Source organism: Diospyros lotus, chromosome 4 (assembly GCF_014633365.1).
Source record: "Diospyros lotus cultivar Yz01 chromosome 4, ASM1463336v1, whole genome shotgun sequence".
NCBI lineage: Eukaryota > Viridiplantae > Streptophyta > Magnoliopsida > Ericales > Ebenaceae > Diospyros > Diospyros lotus.
The window spans coordinates 34,601,498-34,621,813 of NC_068341.1; the positions used below are offsets into that span (position 1 = coordinate 34,601,498).

Sequence of the window (20,316 nt, forward strand, 5' to 3'; positions counted from 1 at the left end):
ATGATGGATTGGCAAACCTGTGATCCTTTCGCCTGTATCTGTTGTGCTTTTGGTCACTCGGTTCTCTACGCCTGCATGTCCCGTAATAGCCTTAGAGATGTTATGAAATGTGATGTGACCATAATAATGTGTTAGCATAATTTCTGGAATCTTCATTTAGGTTATTTAGAAGAGGCAGCATCATGTTTAGTAACCCTGTTTCTCATTTTATGCTTGAATGAATTGGGATGTTGAATTTTAGTTTTATTTTGTTTTCTTAAATAAAATATTCAAAAAATAATCATTTTATTAATAGGACTTTGTAACCCAATACATTAAAATAATAATAAAAAAATTTAGAATCTTCTTCAATTATTTGGTCAATTTCTTTAATAAACAAATAATATAAAAATAGAAAAAATTACAACAACAACAACAATAATAATAATAATAATAATAAAATAAATTTGCTTGAGAAATAACTTTATAAATCAACCCAAATGGTGAGACCAACACCAACGTATCCTATTTGTGTTGGATTTTGGAATCCTACTGATATTGTATTTAAATTTGGACATATCTCTTCAAACAAATCTATTCTTATAAATGGATTTAGAAACCAAATTCTGTTTGGATTTTGGAATCCTATTGATATCATATTCAAATCTGGATAGATCTTTTCAAACAAAGGTGTAAGTGTTTGTCGCACACAAATACGTATTTGTTTTGAGTTCAGATCTCTAGAACAATTAATTAATGGCTGCCAAACGAATGCTTTTTCCTTTACTCCTACCCCTTTGATTCCTCTTCTTCTTCCTCCTTTCCAATCCATGCAATGCCCACCACCTAAAGATTTGTCACTTCGACCACCAGATTTATCAACTCGAAGATTCCATCTCTAACACTTAGTTACTTGAGACAAAGATTTTCGTCGTAAGGTATAATTTCGTTGGGCTAAAGTGCAGTTAGGTAAATTGAAAAGCAACATATTGGAAACGTTACTGCGAATGATAAATCTAACAGCTCCATAGCTTATGACTCTTTATAGTTTCATTATTGAATTATAAATAAAATTGATGATAGATAATTATTCCAAATATCAAAATTCAAAAGAAAATATTTTAAACTTGAAAATTAAGAAAAAAAAAAACTTAAAAATACTTACTTTTATACCTTTAGCTATTTCTTGAACAACCTCAAACACCAAATCAATATTTACTCGCTCTTGCCTTAAAACAATGCATAGTTGTAATTGTTTCGCCCTATCTCTCCCAACCAAGAATAGGGAGTCTTTAAGGTTCTCTAAATAATCTAAGTGAGAAAATAAGTAAATAAATAAATAAAAATATGTATATAACAGTTTAAAAAATTGATTTAATAACATAAAAATTTTTAATTATGAAATTGCATCACCAACCACTTTCCGTTGCACTTTGTTCTATTGAAACTGAACATATAACAATTAAATGATTTTGGCATAAAACTTATAAATATTTCAATCAAGTGTGATAATACAAGTGTTATAACTTTAATAAAAAATCTTGTATTTCATGTAAGAACAAAACATGTTGAGGTAAAATATCACTTTATTAGAGATCATGTTCAAAAAGAAGATATCAAACTCAAATTCACAGAGACAAATTATTAAATAGCCAACATTTTCACAAAACCATTAAATAAGACCAAATTTGAATTCTTTAGGAACAAATTAGGAATGATTGCTTTTTGAGGGCACACATATTAGATATCATCACCTTATGTGATATATTGTTGGAATGTGTATTTGTATGAATTTAATTGAAATCATTTTTTTTGTGAAGAATGCTTTCAAGTCTTTAAAAGACTCAGAAGAACTGTCAATTTAATTGTCGACCATTTTTCACTTTTGTCAAAAATAACATAAATAACATAAAACTATCAACTGTTTTCATAAGATTGTTAATGTTCGATTAAAAAGTCAACTTTTGCTCAATAATGTTGATCATTTTTATCGATTCCAAAGATATAAAAGTCAAATTTCAGAACATATCAACCCCTATTTGATTTCTCAAACCCTAATCCTTCATTTTCTCTTCCCCTTGTCAATCGACCGAGCCATTCCATAAATCTAAGTCAATTTCTTTCTCATTTTTCAACCTATTCCAATCGATTCAAAGGGATTCCTAAAGTTGCATCCACATTCGACCAATTGCAAAAAGAGGTCAACTGGTTGCTTTGATCCGACCTCTTTCTTTTGATTTTTCATCTTCGATTGTTCATCTTCATCTTTTGATCATGGCAAGGACTAAGAACACAGGTAAAGGAAAACATCTTTTGATTTTTTATCTTCAATTGTTCATCTTCATCTTTTGACCATGACAAGGACTAAGAACACAGGTACAGGAAAACAACGCACCACTGATAGCCAGCCTCCTTTGTCTCAACCCATCATACAACTATTTTCAAATCCACGCTGAAAGGAAAGATTCGATCATAGGTTTGACTCTTTGAGGTACTTAGATGACTTCTAGACGTTTAATTTTTAAAATCAATCAGATTCCCATAAATAGATACATTTAGAGAGTTTTTAAAACAATTTCTAACCAACAAATCCCTAATTCACAATCAACTAAACAATAAACCAAATCTCTAATCAAACAACCCTAAATTAATTCCACAAATCAAACAACCTTACATCAAATCCTCAAATCAAACAACTCTAAATCAAAAAGCCCAAATTAAACCCTAATTTATACATCCACAATTCACATCCAACCCTAAATTAAACAATCCTAAATTGCATCCAACCCCAAATCAAATAAACCTAAATGCAAATCCCAAATCAATGTTTGTAGGGCAGAGACACGTGAAGATACATGAATTCGACGACAAAAAAAATGACAGAGAAAGAGAAAGACTCACAACTGTTATGTAGTTGTAACAAATCACCCAAATCCACGATGGTTGCTAACAAGAGTGAGTCAAGAAGCAAGAGTGAATGAGATAAACAAACAGAAAAAGGGATTTCGAACACACTGCAAGGGATCTCATCCTTCGTTCGTTGACGAGAAAAACAATTGAACAAGCTTTTCCTTAAATTGGTCAGACTGGAAGTTTGAGAAAAAGTGAAGGATACCTTGCAAATCCCAAGTTTAAATTCTCTATTAAATCACAACTCCTAGTAGTGTATTTAATTAAATAATTTACAAGATCATTTCCTTAAAGGCAACGTACTTAACTTGAAGTATGGTAAAAAAAAAATTCACTACTGGAAGTTGAAGTAGCATATTTCATAAAAACTCACTACTACCCGTAACAAAGTTTGCTTGCCTCACTTCCACACTAGAACCCTCTCTTTGCAATGTGGAAAACTATAGAATTCTATTAAATAATTTAAATTTTCTCAACAGATATATTTTTTTTTTTTGCTTTTGTAAATAAAAATACATTAAACAAAAAAAAAAAAAAACACAAAACGATTACAAGAAACAGTAGGGCCATGCCCCCACAAACACGAAAACTACAAAAATCGAAAGACGACAAACCGGAAAATCTTGTTCAAAGGAGTGCCTGGATGGGACGCCATGAGCAGCAATATAGCCGTTCCAGTGGATTGGCTGGCAGCCTGCAAGTACGAGTCCTTGTTAGAACATTCAATTCGAGCATCTTCAGTTCTTTATATATACATCCGATTCACAACTACTCATTGCTAGCATTTGATAATGCACATAGTTCTATGAAAACATATCAGCTGCTGCTTGTATTATTATTTCAGAACCTTCGCACTCCTAAGTGAATGTCGTATTTTTTTTCACTTCGAGTAAACAACAACGGGAAGAGGGAAATCAATCATTTTACATGATAAGGGAAAACTAGATATAAACTATGTATGTAGTAGGGAAGCGAAACCTAACCGACTAATTCACCACTTTCAAACAATTGTTTACTTTAAGAACAATCAATAGCGTTAAGATTTATCCACTGCATGAAACCCTGCTCCACCACTGAGGTGATTGCAACACACACTTCTTTTTTAATGGACCAACGGTCACTTATCTGCAACTTGAATCTGCGAGCATGTCCTTTTTTAATGCATCCTTAACTTTGTTCTACAAAGAAGTTGTTTGCACAACTCAAATCCTGACCATAACGTTTAAAACTATTTGACAGATAATGGCTCTATCATATACAACAAAGCAGATTCATAAATCATATTAGTTGAACACATCATATTACTACAAGGGTAGCATGTACTGCAATATTGATAATTTACTGGGAATGGCACGAAAACATTCTTGGTTGAGCTTGCAACTGCAAAATTAACACTTTTCATATTTGCAGCATAACCTTTCAATTTACCTGAAAAATGACCAAAAACTGTTTATTACCAGTCCAAGCCAATATTCAGACATTCAACACTACTCTCTGAAGGTCCCCGGCTATATCATCCACATCAATGACTTCCTTTTCTTTTCTTTTTTCCATCTGAATCATATTCAGCTCTGAATTTAGTTCAGATATTTGCTTGTGTATATTACCTCCCTTATCTGGCAGCTTTGATATCATAACCTGCCCAAAGACATAAACAGCTGTAAGAATAAACTAAATAAAAAACATCATTACGCAAGCAATGATAAGCACAAAAGTTCATTATCAAATCAATCATACTCAAAATGTTCCAACATAAGCTAGATAAAGATGTAACGTGCACAAATTGTCCATCATCTTTAAATGCATTATGAAATTTATGTTTATTTTTAGATTAAATAACTATTTTTTATAATTTTCTATATTAAAAATTATATTTACAAAAAAAACCCTATATTTTTTTTATTTACGTGTTTCTCCCATGTTTCTGCTTCTTAGTTCTTTGAAAAATGACATCCCATGTTTCTGCTTCTTAGTTCTTTGAAAAATGACATTTCCCATTCCATTTCATATCATATCCATTTCTGTGCAACTTAGCCACAGATACCTAAAGCATGTTGAAGTGAACACATTTTTGTCCAAAAGTATGCTTTATCAGAAATGCATTCTAGAATTTGAACAAACTTTTGCTCAATAAAGTGGATGAGCGGGAAAATGGATATTCATCTGTATTGAAGAAAATGATACCTTATTTGCTAAAATTCCAGCTAGCCGGTTAATCCTCTCTCTGATTTCAGACTCTGTCCGTTCACTTGGGCTACCTGTGGAATTACTGTTTTTGTGCACTTGAGCATCCTTTGGTTTGAAGGCATACATAGCCCTAGGGAAGGTAAAAGTCAGACATTATCCCAAATGATGAAATATGAATCAAGGCTCCCACGGGGGGGTAAAATTGTTCAAAGATCATACCCATCAACACCATATTTGAGCTGAGAGCTTGGTGATGGTTTCCAATTGAATGTTGTTCCTTTTACCCTGAACTCCAATAAGAAGTTAATGGAATCAAAATCTAAAGGATGAAATACTTATTTTCTTACAATATCAATAGAAATATGCAGAAAAGGAATGAACTTATTGCTAAAATAACATATTTGGCAAAGCTTCAAGCATTGGTTTATAGTAGTAACTCATTTCTCAACTCTGCTAATCACAAATGTTCTCTATAATGGAACAGAAAGAGAGCTCCAGCATATCATATGAGCCAGCTACGTTAGCCAGACTGAACTTTGACATAAGGGTTTCACCTTTTTAATTCCTCATCATCTTGGACAGATGGCACAGGTGCTGTCTTGGAAAAAAGCAGGCTGTGGTGACTTACTCCAGCTATACCTCGACTTTCCAGGAACTTTACATGGGCTTCTAGATACTCATCCCTATGAACACAACACAATAGTTAGGGCAAGAAAATATTACTTTAAGCATTTTCTTTTTTCCTTTTTTGGTCATTGCAATTTATATAATTAGATCTGCTTAAAACGAAACAATGCAGAATAAACAATCATCATTGTTGTTTACAGATAACAATTTTACAAGAGAAAGGATAAAGATTTTCTTTATGATGCATTGCAATTACCTCAATCAGAATTTTATTTGAATAACTTGACATATTATGCAGTTAACTGGATCATGATGAGGTTCAAATGTCATGATAATGTCAGCTTAATGCACTAGGATATCCTCTTGATGGCTGGACATCATTGTCAAGAATGTGAAAACATGATCTCTACTGATAAAGAAGGTCCTGTTGAATGTGGATTTTATCTTAACTACAATTCATATAATTTTCGTTGTTTATTTGAAATTCAACTGGGACATACCATTTCATTGCATATTTGAGTAACAGGAAATAGGAGATTACACAATCTATAACAGAAGCGTATTTTGTAGAGAGCAATCACTTCATTTGTTCAACCCAATCCAATATATTCATTGTTATTAAATTCGCGAGTCAACTCATACGAGTCACGAAACTTTAAACGAGTCAACTTGCTTACAAACTCGGATTTTCATAGAATTGGAGTCCACTCGCGATTCAATACTATAAACTGGTCCGAGTTTAACTTTGAGCCAATTTTCAAGTTACTTGCAAGGTTCTCATCAGACATTTGCATGAAAATCAGCAGTATAACTGAAATAGCATTCACATATGCAAATACAACAGTAGGATAGAAAAAAGGAACATCCAAATTGTGTTCCTTTGAGGTTATACTTGGACTTCTAATATTGGCGGTTTTAAACTAGACGATGATACTGATTTAGAAGATGCAACTGATGATGATGGTGATGGTGGAGGTGGTCATGAAGATTTAAATATTTCTGCTAATGATTTATTTTAGTTTGCATTTTGTTCTTGTAATGTACATTTTTAACTCGTGTTGTTTTTATTTATATTAGGTTATCATTGACTTATGAGAATTTACATTATATATAAACTAATATTTGGAATTTTGATTATGGATGGATCATGGATGAATGATGACAAATGGATTTAATTTTTAGAAATTTCATATTATTTAGTATTTTTGAAATTAATAGATGAAATTATTTTAAAAATAGGTACATACATGTATTTCATTCACAAGGAATAAGGTTGTAAATTGTAATAATCATGTTATTAAATAATATTAATTCATTTTTTTATAAAATTATGTCATTCTGAACATATATTTACATATATTAAAGGGTATTTTTAATTGTTTGTAAAATCTTATAATTTTACGATCCGACTTTACAATTTGATTTTATAGTCTCTTTGGATCCCATTGTAAAATCTGAAGTACCTTGAATATATTAGAAAAGGTAACTAAAACAATAATAGCAGCTTGCCACAAAGAAAAGAGTAACAACCTAAACAAGCACAAGTAACAGTTTCTAAATGCTACTTTTCCTTTTAAGTGCAAAAAATGAGCACTCATGCTGCTAAGCTAATGTGACCTTTTCACCCATGTTTAAGATACAAACCTTTTAGCAATACTAACCAGAAGTAGTGAAAAACTTACCAGATTTCAATAAAGTAACTCTGAAATACAATATCCAACAGAGTAGGAAGTCAACAAAGAAGATCCTCAAGTCAAATCATGTATTATGAAATACCCTGCATCCAGAGCTCATTTACTTTGACTCTATTAAAGTTCATTCATTTGACACTTTGAGCTCATTTACGTGTTTATGATATTCTTTTTTTCTATTTGTTTGCATAAATGTTTAGAATAAAGTTGACAGGGATAATTAAAGTTGGATCGCTATGATTATCTTTATTAAAGGTCATGTTAAATTGAGAGTTAGTGTTGTGGTACATGGAAAGTTGGATTGTTATGATTCTTCATTAAAGGTCACATTAAGTTGAGAATTAGTGTTTGTGGTACATGGAAGGGATTGTGTCAGAAAAAATTGACACACAACTGTCATGACCCGCATTAATATTTTAACTTAATAATGACATAACAATAGCCAAAATAATAGAATTTTAAGTGTGATTCTTTGTGCACATTACATTTTTCTTATTAAATCATAAAGGTAATATCATATGAGCCAAGTGGGAGAAGTAAGAATTATCTTATGGCTCACATGATAATCAAAGGAAATATCTCAACAAATAAATTAGTAACAATTATTTGGTATCTAGCAAGATAATTGATATAAATATTTTATCAGATATTATGGCATTTATCTGATGAAACAATCAAATTAAATATCAGATATGATGGTATTAATCTGACGAGATAATCAAAGAATTTAATAAGATAATTAATTACTTTAAAATTCTATTTGGTTTAAAAGATATAGATAACTCTTAAAGAGTCTTGATGGGAGACTACTTCTATTATAAATAGGGATTTTGTCATCACCCTATCCAACATATAAAAGCAATTACAATTATATTTTATATCCATCATTAAGGTTGAGATTAAGCGGGAGAAACTAGATTTCAGATGTTTCATCATCAATCGGTAATTCTCTTACGGCTTAAGTCCTAATGGATCCAGGTATGAGTTTAGTTATCGTATTATATGATTTACATAAGTTTCTTCAATTCATGGGCATGACGTGTAATTGTTTGTTGTTATTTGTACAAGCAATATTATCACTTACATGTTCATCGTCGTCCTTCCTCTAATCGAGCCTCTGGCACTGCGTTTGTCATCATCCTGCCTCTAGCCACCACAGATTGAACCTCTGGCACCCCCTCAACCTACTTCTTCAAATCCCTTGCCTTATCCTACCCAAACCTCTATTCCCAACCTTCCTACTCTGAAATTTCACCATGTCTAACCTTTATAATACCATCTTAGCCCATGCTCCCATTCCAACACTTGATGCCTCCTCCCAAACCTTGGCCATCTCTAACCTTGAGGCACCCAACATTACCACTATCAAATTGATAAGGTCTGCCAACTATCTCTCATGGACAACCTCAATCAAAATGTGGTTCAAAAGATAAGGCCAAGTTGATCATCTAACCACAAAGATTGAAAGTGTGCCAACAACCAACCGAGCTAAATGAGAACAAATTGATGCCCAGTTGTGCAATATCCCATGGCAATCCATTGATTCATCGGTCTTGCAACTCTTTTATCCCTTTGAAACTTGTGTTGAAGTATGGAAGGAAGTGGAAGAGTGTTATACCAATGATATCCAACGCCTATATATTGTGGTTTCCAATATCAAGAACCTCAACCAAGAGACCTACATGGAATCTTATTTGGGGCAGGGTCAAGCACTCATACAGGAAATTGATGCTCCTCCCTCCTACTACTACCCACCCAGAACGTACTACACAAAGAGAAGTTTTTCATGATTATTGTTCTCTAATAGAGCTTAATTTTACATATATTTTTATCTAATTTTTTTCTTAACCTTATGTTATTTTTTCTACTTAAAATGTGTGTTATATGGATTTTACATAATTTGAATATCTTTTTGTAGGAATGAGGCAAGGAAAATAAATTGGAGAAATGGTTTTAAAGAAGATATTTTTAATTAATTTATAATATTAATTTTGATATTATAAATTAATTAAAAATTAGTAATAAAGAACTACAAAGAGAAGGAGATAGCGCACATCAATTGAGAAATTGAAACACTTAGTAAAGGAATTGGTGTATCAAAATTGGATACTCGCATGCATACTATATATTTTGTTATTATTAGAGGAAGGAGGAAGAAATTGAGGCTCGCTTGGTATTATAATATTAATTCATAGAAGATGGAATTGAGGATTTATATAATATTATAATGAGGAAACAAACGGAAAGGAATGGAATATAAAGGAGAAAGGAGCAAGCAATTGAATTGAAATTGAAGACCTGGCATTGGAAGGACATGGCATGCTCATGATTATATATATATATATATTTTATTAAAAGTAGACATTGGGCCATGGTTTGAATTATATATATTTATATATATATATAATTTGGAGAAAAGAAGAGAAGTTGCATGCGTGTATGTATAAAATATTAGAAAGGAAGAATTGAGAAGATAGAAGAATGCGAGCAGCAGCCAACCTCACGCGCAACAGCCAAAAGATGTAATGGGATTGAATTTTGCCAGCCGCAATTGAAAAAGAAGGAAACCGATAAATTGAAGCGGCACAAATCAAGGAGCTAATACATTATAAAAGGGAGATGAATGGAGAGCATAAAAGAGAAAGAGGAGGAGAACGAGCGAAGAGCCATCACACAGCAGCAGCTGAAATGTCGCAGGAAGGATTCTCTCCAATTCTCCATTCAACTTTTATTTGTATTTTTATTTTAATGTCTAGCTAAATTGTTTTAGCTAGGGTTTGGATGGATTTTAATTTTGGGATTATGTTATTATTTGTTTAATCCAATTCAAAACCCACTATTATTTACATGAGAAATATATATTGTTGTACTTAATGGTTTAAAAGATTGGCCATCTTTTAATGAGTTAATGATTTATGCATGACTGACTAAAAAATTGCTACAAATTAGATCCGTAGGTAATATAAATCACATGCTTGACTATGATATCGAGAGATGATTAGCTCATGTGTGAGTCAAATCTCCTTCTGATATTAGAGGTTTCAAAGAAATTAATGCTTATTTATTCTTTTGACATCCCAATCATAAATATAACGGTGAAATTGAATTAATAAAGGATTAATATGACTTGAGAAAACTTATTAATTAATTAAAAGAAATCTACCATCACATGCAAATAATTTTAAAATACTGTAAAGGTATTTTTGGGTTTAAATCGGGTTGAAAAGATAATTACATAACCTAGATTAAATGAAATCTAAACCCTAGTTGGATTCACTTATTAATTTTTCTCATAAAACAATTTAGTTTTGCATTAATTTCTTCTTGTTAGTTTTTATTCTTCGTTTTACTCATCCAATTAATTAAGTTCAACTTAGGCTAAATTAAAATTGTTTTAGTATTGTGATCTAGTCCTCGTGAGATTGACACTCCTTTCATCATTATATGCATATTTGACTAGGGTACACTTGCTCGAATTAATTGTGCATAAATTATACATCATTCTCTTTGGACTAAATCCTGAATTTGATGTCGTCAGACATCAAATCCTAATCAGCTCCACTAATCATACCATGAAGGATTCTTTCAAAAGCTTGCTAAACATGACAGATTTGCACAATGTGTCCTCTCTTCTTCTACTACTGCCCCTCCATTCGAGTCTTCAGCCCTTGTATCTCAGGCTTCCAACTCAGGAGGAAACAAGGAATGTAATAATGGTCGTCCACGTCCACATTGCACCTTTTGCAAGAAAATGGATCATAAGGAAAAATGCTAGAAGAAACATGGTCGTCCAACTGCTCCACATGCTTCCATTTGTCGATGCAACTAATGTGTTTTAGAGTGATCCTAGTCTTGCCCCGTCTCTACCAGTTTCACAATTGATATCTATGTTTGAAACCGATTATGATGCTTTCCTAAAATTCCAAGCTGCACAATAGTCTCAAACTAGTAACCCCACTGCTTGCATTGCTAAAGGTCAATCTCTTAGTCCTTGGATTATAGATTATGGCACCATTGACCATATGTGTGGTAATAAACTTCTTTTCTCCTCACTTACCTATTCTAATACTTTGCCCACTGTTACCTTTGCTGATGGCACCAAAACTATAGTTAAAGAGATAGGCCAAACCACACCCAACTCATCTTTATCCTTGAATTCTATTTTATATGTTCCTGGTAGTCCTTTTTATTTAATTTTTGTTAGTTAGGTCACTAAAACCCTTAACTGCTTAGTCACCTTCACTCATAACTCTGTTTGTGTACAAGATCAGGGTACGGGGCAGACGATTAGCGTCGAGCATGAGTAATGGGGTCACTACTATCTTGTTGCGCTTAGTTCACCGGTAGTTTGCACTAGCATCACCTCTCCCAAACTCCTCCATCATCGCCTTGGTCACCCAAGTCTCTCTGAACTCAAGAAATTGGTTCCAACCTTATCCTCTTTATTTGCTTTAGATTGCAAATCCTGTCAACGTGGAAAACACACTCGCAATCATTTTCCATGTCGAGCCCCCAATTGAGTTAAGTCCCCTTTCTCTCTTATTCACACAGGTGCATGGGATCTTAGTCGTGTTCCATCTACTTTGGGTTTTTTCTTACTTTGTTACCTTTACTGACGACTCTTGTCGTTGTACTTGGCTCTTCTTATTAAAATGTTGTTTAGAGTTAGTTTCTCAACTCCCCATGCGACTTATACTGAGATGTTCTTCTTCATATTCAGAAGTATATTAAGAGTGCGACAAGGAAAGGATTGCCTTATGAGGATAAGGGACACTCAAAGATTTGTTGCTATTCAAATGTTGACTGGGCAAGATCTCCTTCTGATCGGAGATCTACTTCAGGGTATTGTGTCTTGATTAGAGGTAATTTGATTTCTTGAAAAAGCAAGAAACAAAATGTGGTACCAAGGTCGAGTGCTAAAGCAGAATACCAAGCTATGACTAATGCAACATGTGAGCTTATATGGCTCAAGCAACTCCTAGAAGAACTAAAGTTGTGTGAAAGGTCCCTAATGAAGCTTTTGTGTGACAATCAGGTTGCCTTCCATATCGCTTCCAATCCAGTATTTCATGAAAGGACCAAGCATATTGAGATTGATTGTCACTTTATCAGAGAAAAACTAGTTGAATGTGTTATTGTCATTGAGTTTATTAACTCCAACAATCAACTAGCAGATGCTTTCACAAAGTCACTCAGGGGTTCTCGGATAAATTATATTTGTAACAAACTTGGCACATATGATATATATACTCCAACTTAAAAGGGATTATTAGATTTATTATGATCTATTTAGACATATATAGAAAGTGTATATAGTCAATAGGGAATAATGGAATTAGCAAATAATTAGGGTAATTAGTATCAAGTAATCTCTTCAATTTTAGGCCTTGTAGAAAGGGAGAAAGGGAAGCGATATTCCCACACGATTTATTAATACGAATAAAAAAATATTTATACAAGTACTTTCCTAAGAATTCTCCTAAGATTTAGGACTAGATTGCATCCCTATTATCTAGTTTACAACACTAAAAGACAAATCTAAGAAATAATACAAAGCAAGAAATAAATAAAACAAAATAAATAGGAAGATGATAATGGATGATTATTTTGGAATCTTCGAGGCCTGGCCCGGTCTTGTTTTTATTTCTTCAACACTCCCCCTCAAGCTGGGGAGTGGATATCAATCATCCCCAGCTTGCTCACTAAGGCTTCAAACTGAGTACTATGAAGACCTTTGGTGAGGACATCTACCAGTTGTTGATTAGATGGAACATAGGTGATTTGCAGAATACCTGAGTCCAACTTTTCTTTCAAGAAATGCCTGTCAATCCCTATATGCTTAGTTTTGTCATATTGAACAGGATTAAGAGCTATGCTAATAGCTGATTGATTATCTCCCAACAATTCAATTGGCCTTGTCACTGGAATCTTCAAGTCTTCTAGGATAATCCAAAGCCATAATAGTTCACACACACCCAAAGCCATGCCTCGAAATTCAGCTTTTGCACTTGATCCCACCTCTTGCTTCTTACTCCTCCAAGAAACCAAATTTCCTCTTAGGAATATGCAATATCCAGTTGTCGATCTTCTGTCCACAAGAGAGCCCCCATAATCAACATCGGTATACCCTTGGATCCTTCGGTCTCCTCCTAAAGTGAATAGAATCCCTTTGCCTGGAGTAGCTTTACGATAACTCGAAATCTTTCTCACAGCATGCATGTGTTCTTCAGTAGGGCTATGCATAAATTGGCTTACTAGGTTGACTGCAAAGGATATGTCAGGCCTAGTATGTGAAAGATATATTAATCTCCCTACTAGGCGTTGAAATCTTCCTTTATCTACTTCTTTGTTGCTTCCAGTATTAGCCCCCAATTTTATATTTGGATCAACTAGAATTTTTGACCCTTTTTCCTCCTAGCAATCATGTTTCAAAAAGTAGATCAAGTACATATTTTCTTTGGGATAAGAAGATACCTTCCTTTGAGTGCGTTACTTCAATGCCCAAGAAATACCTCAATGGACTAAGGTCTTTTATTTCAAATTCCCGGGCTAGATTTTTCTTAAGACATCCCTATTCATGTAAATCATTCCCTGTTACCACTATATCATCCACATATACTAATAGTGTTGTCACCTTATTTCCTGTGTGTTTGATAAATAAAGTGTGGTCCCCTCGACTCTGGTGATACCCCATAGATAACATGGCCTTTGAGAATCTATCAAACCATGCACGTGGGAATTGTTTGAGGCCATACAAGGCCTTCTTGAGTTTGCACACGTGGTTGGTTCCTATTTGCTCTTGCTTGAATCGAGTGGTATATCCATGAAGACTTCTTCTTCTAAATCGCCATGCAAGAATGCATTCTTGGCATCAGGTTGTTGTAATTTCCATCCATAGGTAGATGCCAATGCTAAGAGGTTTCTAATAGTTGTCATCTGGGCAACAGGGACAAATGTTTCCAAATAATCAATGCCATAGGACTGAATATAGCCCTTGGCAACCAATCGTGCTTTATACCTATCAAGTGATCTATCAACTTTGTACTTTAAATTGAAGATCCATCTACATCCCACCAGTTTTATATCCTTTGGTCTAGTTACCAATTCCCATGTATGGTTCTTTTATAGTGCCTTCATCTCTTCTATCATGGCTGCTTCCCAGTTGACATCTCTCACGGCTTCCTCTACAGATTTGGGAATAGCAATTGCATCCAAAGAAGTCAAGAAGCTTTTATGGGCAGGTGATAGGCAATGGTAGGATAAGTAGTTGGCCATTGGGTGTTTAGTACATGCCCTAACCCCTTTTCGAATAGCAATGGGAAGGTTGAGGTTTGTATATTCCAAGAACGTTGAGTTTGGGTTAGGATTGCTGGATGTGGGGTTCTCACCTGGTGTGTTATCCAAACTCAGGTTCAGAGTTGATGTCAAGTGTGGCTGAGGATCACCAATGGGCTGTCGTCTCTTATAGACATAGGGAGAGCCTTTGTATCTAATAATATCAACATATCCAAAACCTTCCTCCTCCCTAGGAGAATTGGGTAAGATTAGAGAGGCAGGAATTGAAGGGTAAGAGAAATCAGTGCCTAATGGTGTTGTTCCAAAGGTAGGGTTAATGATGGCTAGTCTGACTAGGGTAGACTCAAAGAAAGGCTGGGATTCATTGAATGTGACATCTTAGAGACATAATTTTTGAGATTCAAGATGATAACACTTATACCCATTTTGAGTAAGAGAATACCCAAGACACACATTTAAGAGCTCTAGGGTCCAATTTATCCCTGTGAATTTTAAGGATGTGGACAAAGCAAGCACACCCAAACACCTTTAGGGGCAATAGTGTATGATGATTTATTTCAGGAAAAAATGTCATTAACTTTTGAAAAGGATTGAGGCCATTAAAAACCCTAGAAGGCACCCTATTGATGACATATGTAGCTATCAGAACTGCTTCCCCCCAGAAATATTTGGGCACATGATGGTGATGACGGATGCTTTGTGTGACAATGAGAAGATGCCTCATCTTTCTCTCTGCCACTCCATTTTGTTGGGGAGTATAAACACAAGATGACTCATGAACAATGCCCTCCTTCTGAAAATAGTTATGCGAGTGGGTGTTAAAATAATCTCGGGCATTATCAGTGCGAAATCATTTGATAGGAGTGCCAAATTGGGTATGGATCATTTTACAAAATGAGGGTACCATTGATCCTACAGCGGCCTTTTCTTTTAAAAGAAACACCCAACACATGCGCATGCAATCATCAATAAATGTAATGAACCACTTTGCCCCAGAATAATTAAGTATTTTGGATGGCCCCCAAACATTAAATGAACCAAATGGAATGGCATAGAAGCCAATTTATTGCTAATAGAATAAGAAACTTGATGATATTTTGCAATAATACATTTATCACATTGAAAATTGCTAGGATCTAAGGAATTGAATAAAGATGGAAACATTTGTTTTAACACAATAAATAAGGGATGTCCTAATCTAAAATGATGAAGCCATATAGCAAAAAGCTTAGAGACAGACTGAGAGGAGTAGGCCAATACTAAAAGATAAATCTAAGAAATAATACAAGACAATACAAAGCAAGAAATAAATAAACAAAATAAATAGGAAGATGATAATGGATGATTATCTTGGAATCTTCAAGGCCCGACCCAGTCCTGTTTTTATTTCTTCAACATGCCTCATTCATTGTAATTAGTCTATAAATAATAGAATTGAAAGGTTAATCTCTAAGTTTTCTCTTCCACTCACTCTCACAGTCTTCAAGAGGAGATCACAGCCCATTTTGGACCCATAGCAAGTACTGACCGCCTCTTCTATTCTAATCCAGGTACTGAAAACATTAACTCAAGTTCTTATGATAATCCTATATCTAGTGACTTGGATTTACCCATTGCTCTTAGGAAATGAACTAGAAGTTGTACCCAACACCCACTTGCCAATTACATCTCATACCATAGATTGTCGCATAAACATAAAAGTTTCCTGACATCCCTTAGTTCCGTTGAGATTCCTAAAACAATTGAGGATGCATTAAGAGATAAGAATTGGGAATGGGCTATGGAAGAGGAGATGAGAGCATTAGAGAAAAATAGAACTTAGGATATGGTGCCTATACCAAAAGGAGTGAAACTCATAGGATGTAAATGGGTGTTTAACCTAAAATACAAGGTTGATGGTACATTGAAGAGATATAAAGCCAGATTGGTAGCTAAGTGGTACACTCAAACATATGGGATAGATTACTTGGAAACATTTTGCACCAGTAGCATAAATGACCATTGTACAGATTTCATCCTTGGCTACATATTTTGGGTGGGATTTGTAACAATTTGATGTAAAAAAATGCTTTCCTCCATGGAGACTTAGAGGAGGAGGTCCTTATGGAGCAAGCACCAGGGTTTAATGAGGCTGCCACAGATAGAGTATGCATGCTAAAAAAAGGCATTATATGGGCACGAACAGTCTCCCAAGGCATGGTTTGACAAGTTCACTAAAGCCATGAGAAAGATGAGATATTGGCAGAGTAGAGGAGACCATACACTTTTCATTAAATGTTCTATTGAGGGAAAGGTTACAACACTTCTAGTGTACTTTGATGACATTATAGTGATTGGAGACAATAATGTGGAACAATGACTAAAGGAACGACTTTCAAGGGAATTTGAGATTAAAGAATTGGGAAGGTTGAAGTATTTTTTGAGAATAGAGGAGGCATACTCCAAAGAAGGCATCTTTTGTTCTCAAATGAAGTATGTCTTAGATTTGTTGGAAACTGGTCTTTTAGGTGGTAAAGCAACAAGCACACTAGTTGAACCAAACTTCAAAATTGGTGAAGATCCGAATTGCAAATCAATTGACAAAGGTAGATGGTGTTGGAGCAACCTTCGCTGAAGTAGGGTTAGATGCAGGAAGTGATGAAGGAACTGGTGCAATAGGAATAGAGGAGGAAGAAGATGAAGACTGCTCAGGAACAACAAAATTAGAACTAGAGGCAAAAGAGACTAAGGAATCAGTTGGCGCTACTTGAGGTGAATGACTAGATTTGACTGAAGGAAACGAATTCAAAATAGTAGTGGGCAAGCCTATGCTTGACACTGACTGAGTATGAGATTTTGAAAATAACTGTGGAAAAGGAAACTCCTCAGGATTAAAAATAACATGTCTTGACACATAAATTCTACCCAATGGATGCATACACTTGTATCCAACTTGTAGATGGATGTAACCAAGAAACACACACTTTGTTGAATAAAAATTGAACTTGTGTTTGTTATAGGGTTTGAGGTAGGGAAAACAAACACAACCAGAAGGTTGCAACTGCATATAACTTGGTTGTTTGTTATAAAGTTTGTCAAATAGAGAAAGAAATTTAAGTGGTGAGACTAGTAGAAAGTTTATAGTGTAAACGACTGCTGGAAAAGCCTCTACCCAGAACTTTAAGGGCATATTAGCATGGGCTAAAAGAGTGAGTCCCATTTCAACTATATGTCGATGTTTACTCTCTGCAACACCATTTTGTTAGTGTGTATAGGGACAAGTAAAACGAGGTTGAATACTATAGGTGTGTAAATAGGGTGAAAAAGCTTTAAACTATTCAACATTGGGTTTGAAGGGCCTTAATGATGCGGTCACCAATCAAGACCTGGCCCAAAGCCGACCAGACCACGCCGGAACAATATTTTAATACTTCTTAAGTTTTTAGAATTCTACTTGATTTAGGATTCAATTTCATGTTTCTACTTGATTTAGGATTCTACTTCATGTTGGATTAGAATTTATTTCTATTAGGATTTTAGTTGGATTTTGTTTACAAATATTAGATGGATTTGGATTAGCCAAATACTATAAATATACCTAGGATCTAGAGTTTGTAATCAAGTTTTTCTTAATCAAATTTCAACAACTTATTTGGGTTTTCTTAGCAAAACAGTCTTGTTTTTGCGTCTTCTTGAAAGCCAAGCTTCGGCCATTGAAGTTTGCTCTTTCAAGGGTTTATTTTGGTGTATTTTTTTCACACACATGCTACACGTTGCGTTAGGTGGTACCAGAGCGGTTAATCAACCAATCAAATGGCCAATCTTAAAGGTAATGGTAGTAACCAGCCTCGTGACGGTGATCAGGGATTGTCCGCAGTTTGGAGAGCAATCGAAGAACAGCGGGAAGTAACTCGTACTATCCAGCAGCAATTGGAGCAACATAACAACCAATTGGGCACCTTACTACGAGTTGATGATGATAGGAACCTGAATAATGGGGTGAATCAAGCTGGAGCGGGAAGACCACCCATTAATCATGTCCTTGTTAATCCTAGAAGACCAGTGATTGAAGATAGTGATGAAGAGGATGATTTTAGTCGAGCAATAGCTAACCCTAGTGGTAGAGGGTTAGGAGGAATGCGCATCAGCACAACCATTGGGGCAACGATGAGTATAAACTAAAAGTTGATATTCCTACCTTTAGTGGAGATCTTGATATTGAGGGGTTCTTGGATTGGATCACTGAGGTTGACTGTTTTTTCGAATACATGGAGATCCCAGATGAACGACAAGTAAAGTTAGTGGCTTACAGGTTAAAGGGGGGTGCATCTGTTTGGTGGGAGCAATTAAGAGAAACGAGATTGAGGGAAGGCCGACAGCCAGTTCAGACATGGAGACGAATGAAGCAGCTGTTAAGAGGTAGGTTTTTGCTCCCTGACTATGAACAATATATGTTTGAAGCTTATCAAAGATGTGCACAGGGAATGAAGAGTGTGAATGAATATACCTCTGAGTTTCTGCGATTGACGGAGAAAAACCAATTGTCAAAAAGTGACAATCAACAAACAGCTCGTTACTTGAATGGATTGAAGCCTGCTATTCGTGATAAAATTAGGGTTCAGATGGTTCTGAGTGTGCAAGAAGCAAGGAACTTAGCTTTAAAGGCTAAATTAATGTTGAGTGAGAGATCTCGTAATGACAACTATCGTCGGTATAGTGGGAATGAAAATAAACAAGCAGCTTTTGATAAAGGCAAGTTGGTTCAAGGAGCGCAACCCTCCAATCCACCCTATATAGTCAACCCTAATAAGGCTACAACGGGGGGAAACATTCGAGGTACTACTTTTAATCTTCCAAAATCCCCTAATCCTTATGCAAAGCCTATTCTTTTAAAATGTTTCAAGTGCAATGAGGTTGGGCATTGATCTAGTGATTGTCCGAGGAGGAAAACAATTAACATTGTAGAAAATGAAGAGGAAGATGTTGCTGAAGAAGAAGTATATTGCAAGCCTGATGGGGAGGATGACGAACAAGATTATGGACATGGGGAATATACCTGTGTAGTGAGGAAGTTAATGCTATCTCAAAAGAATGAAGATACTACTCAACGGCATAAGCTTTTTAGCACGAGGTGTACGGTGAAAGGAAAAATCTTTGAGTTATTGTTGATAGTGGAAGTGAGGAGAACATTATAGGAAGAGACGTGGTGGCAAAGATGCAGTTAACTCCTTAAAAACATCCAAGCCCTTACATGATTTGATGGATCAAAGAAGTTGGTGGCATACATGTGGATGAACGTTACAGGGTGCCTTTCTCTATTGGTAAGTACTCTGACGAAGTCTATTGTGATATTGTTGATATGGATGCTTGCCATATTTTATTTGGGAGGCCTTGGCAATTTGATGTGGATGCTAAGCGCTCGGGTAGGAAGAACACATATCAACTTGAGAAAGAAGGTGTGTGTTATACTTTGTTACCCATAGTGGAAAAGAATCAAACCAAAGCTTCTAAAGTGGAGGGGCGAAATTTTCTTACCATTACACATAAACACATTGAGTTTGTGAGGGAGTGTAAGGATACTCGAGAGGTTCACTTATTGGTTATCAAGGGAGAGAGTGTGAGTGAGCCACTAAAGGTGAATCAAATT

General features: G+C 35.0%; 1 protein-coding gene across 2 annotated transcripts in view; it reads right to left on the bottom strand.

The window, feature by feature from the left end:
• Positions 1 to 3,153: 3,153 nt before the first annotated feature.
• The window catches only part of LOC127800113 (protein CHROMATIN REMODELING 24), a 71,588-nt gene continuing 54,425 nt past the window's right edge, over positions 3,154 to 20,316 (bottom strand). Inside the window, exons 21-25 of one of the 2 annotated variants that reach the window (XM_052334549.1) lie at positions 5,631 to 5,759; positions 5,296 to 5,361; positions 5,074 to 5,206; positions 4,318 to 4,527; positions 3,154 to 3,583 (exon numbers count right to left, since the gene is read on the bottom strand). In XM_052334549.1, the coding sequence (XP_052190509.1) occupies positions 4,363 to 4,527; positions 5,074 to 5,206; positions 5,296 to 5,361; positions 5,631 to 5,759 (493 nt within the window). In that variant the 3' untranslated portion in view covers positions 3,154 to 3,583; positions 4,318 to 4,362. The remainder of the gene's footprint in view (positions 3,584 to 4,317; positions 4,528 to 5,073; positions 5,207 to 5,295; positions 5,362 to 5,630; positions 5,760 to 20,316) is intronic. The other variant, XM_052334548.1, reaches the window with a different exon arrangement.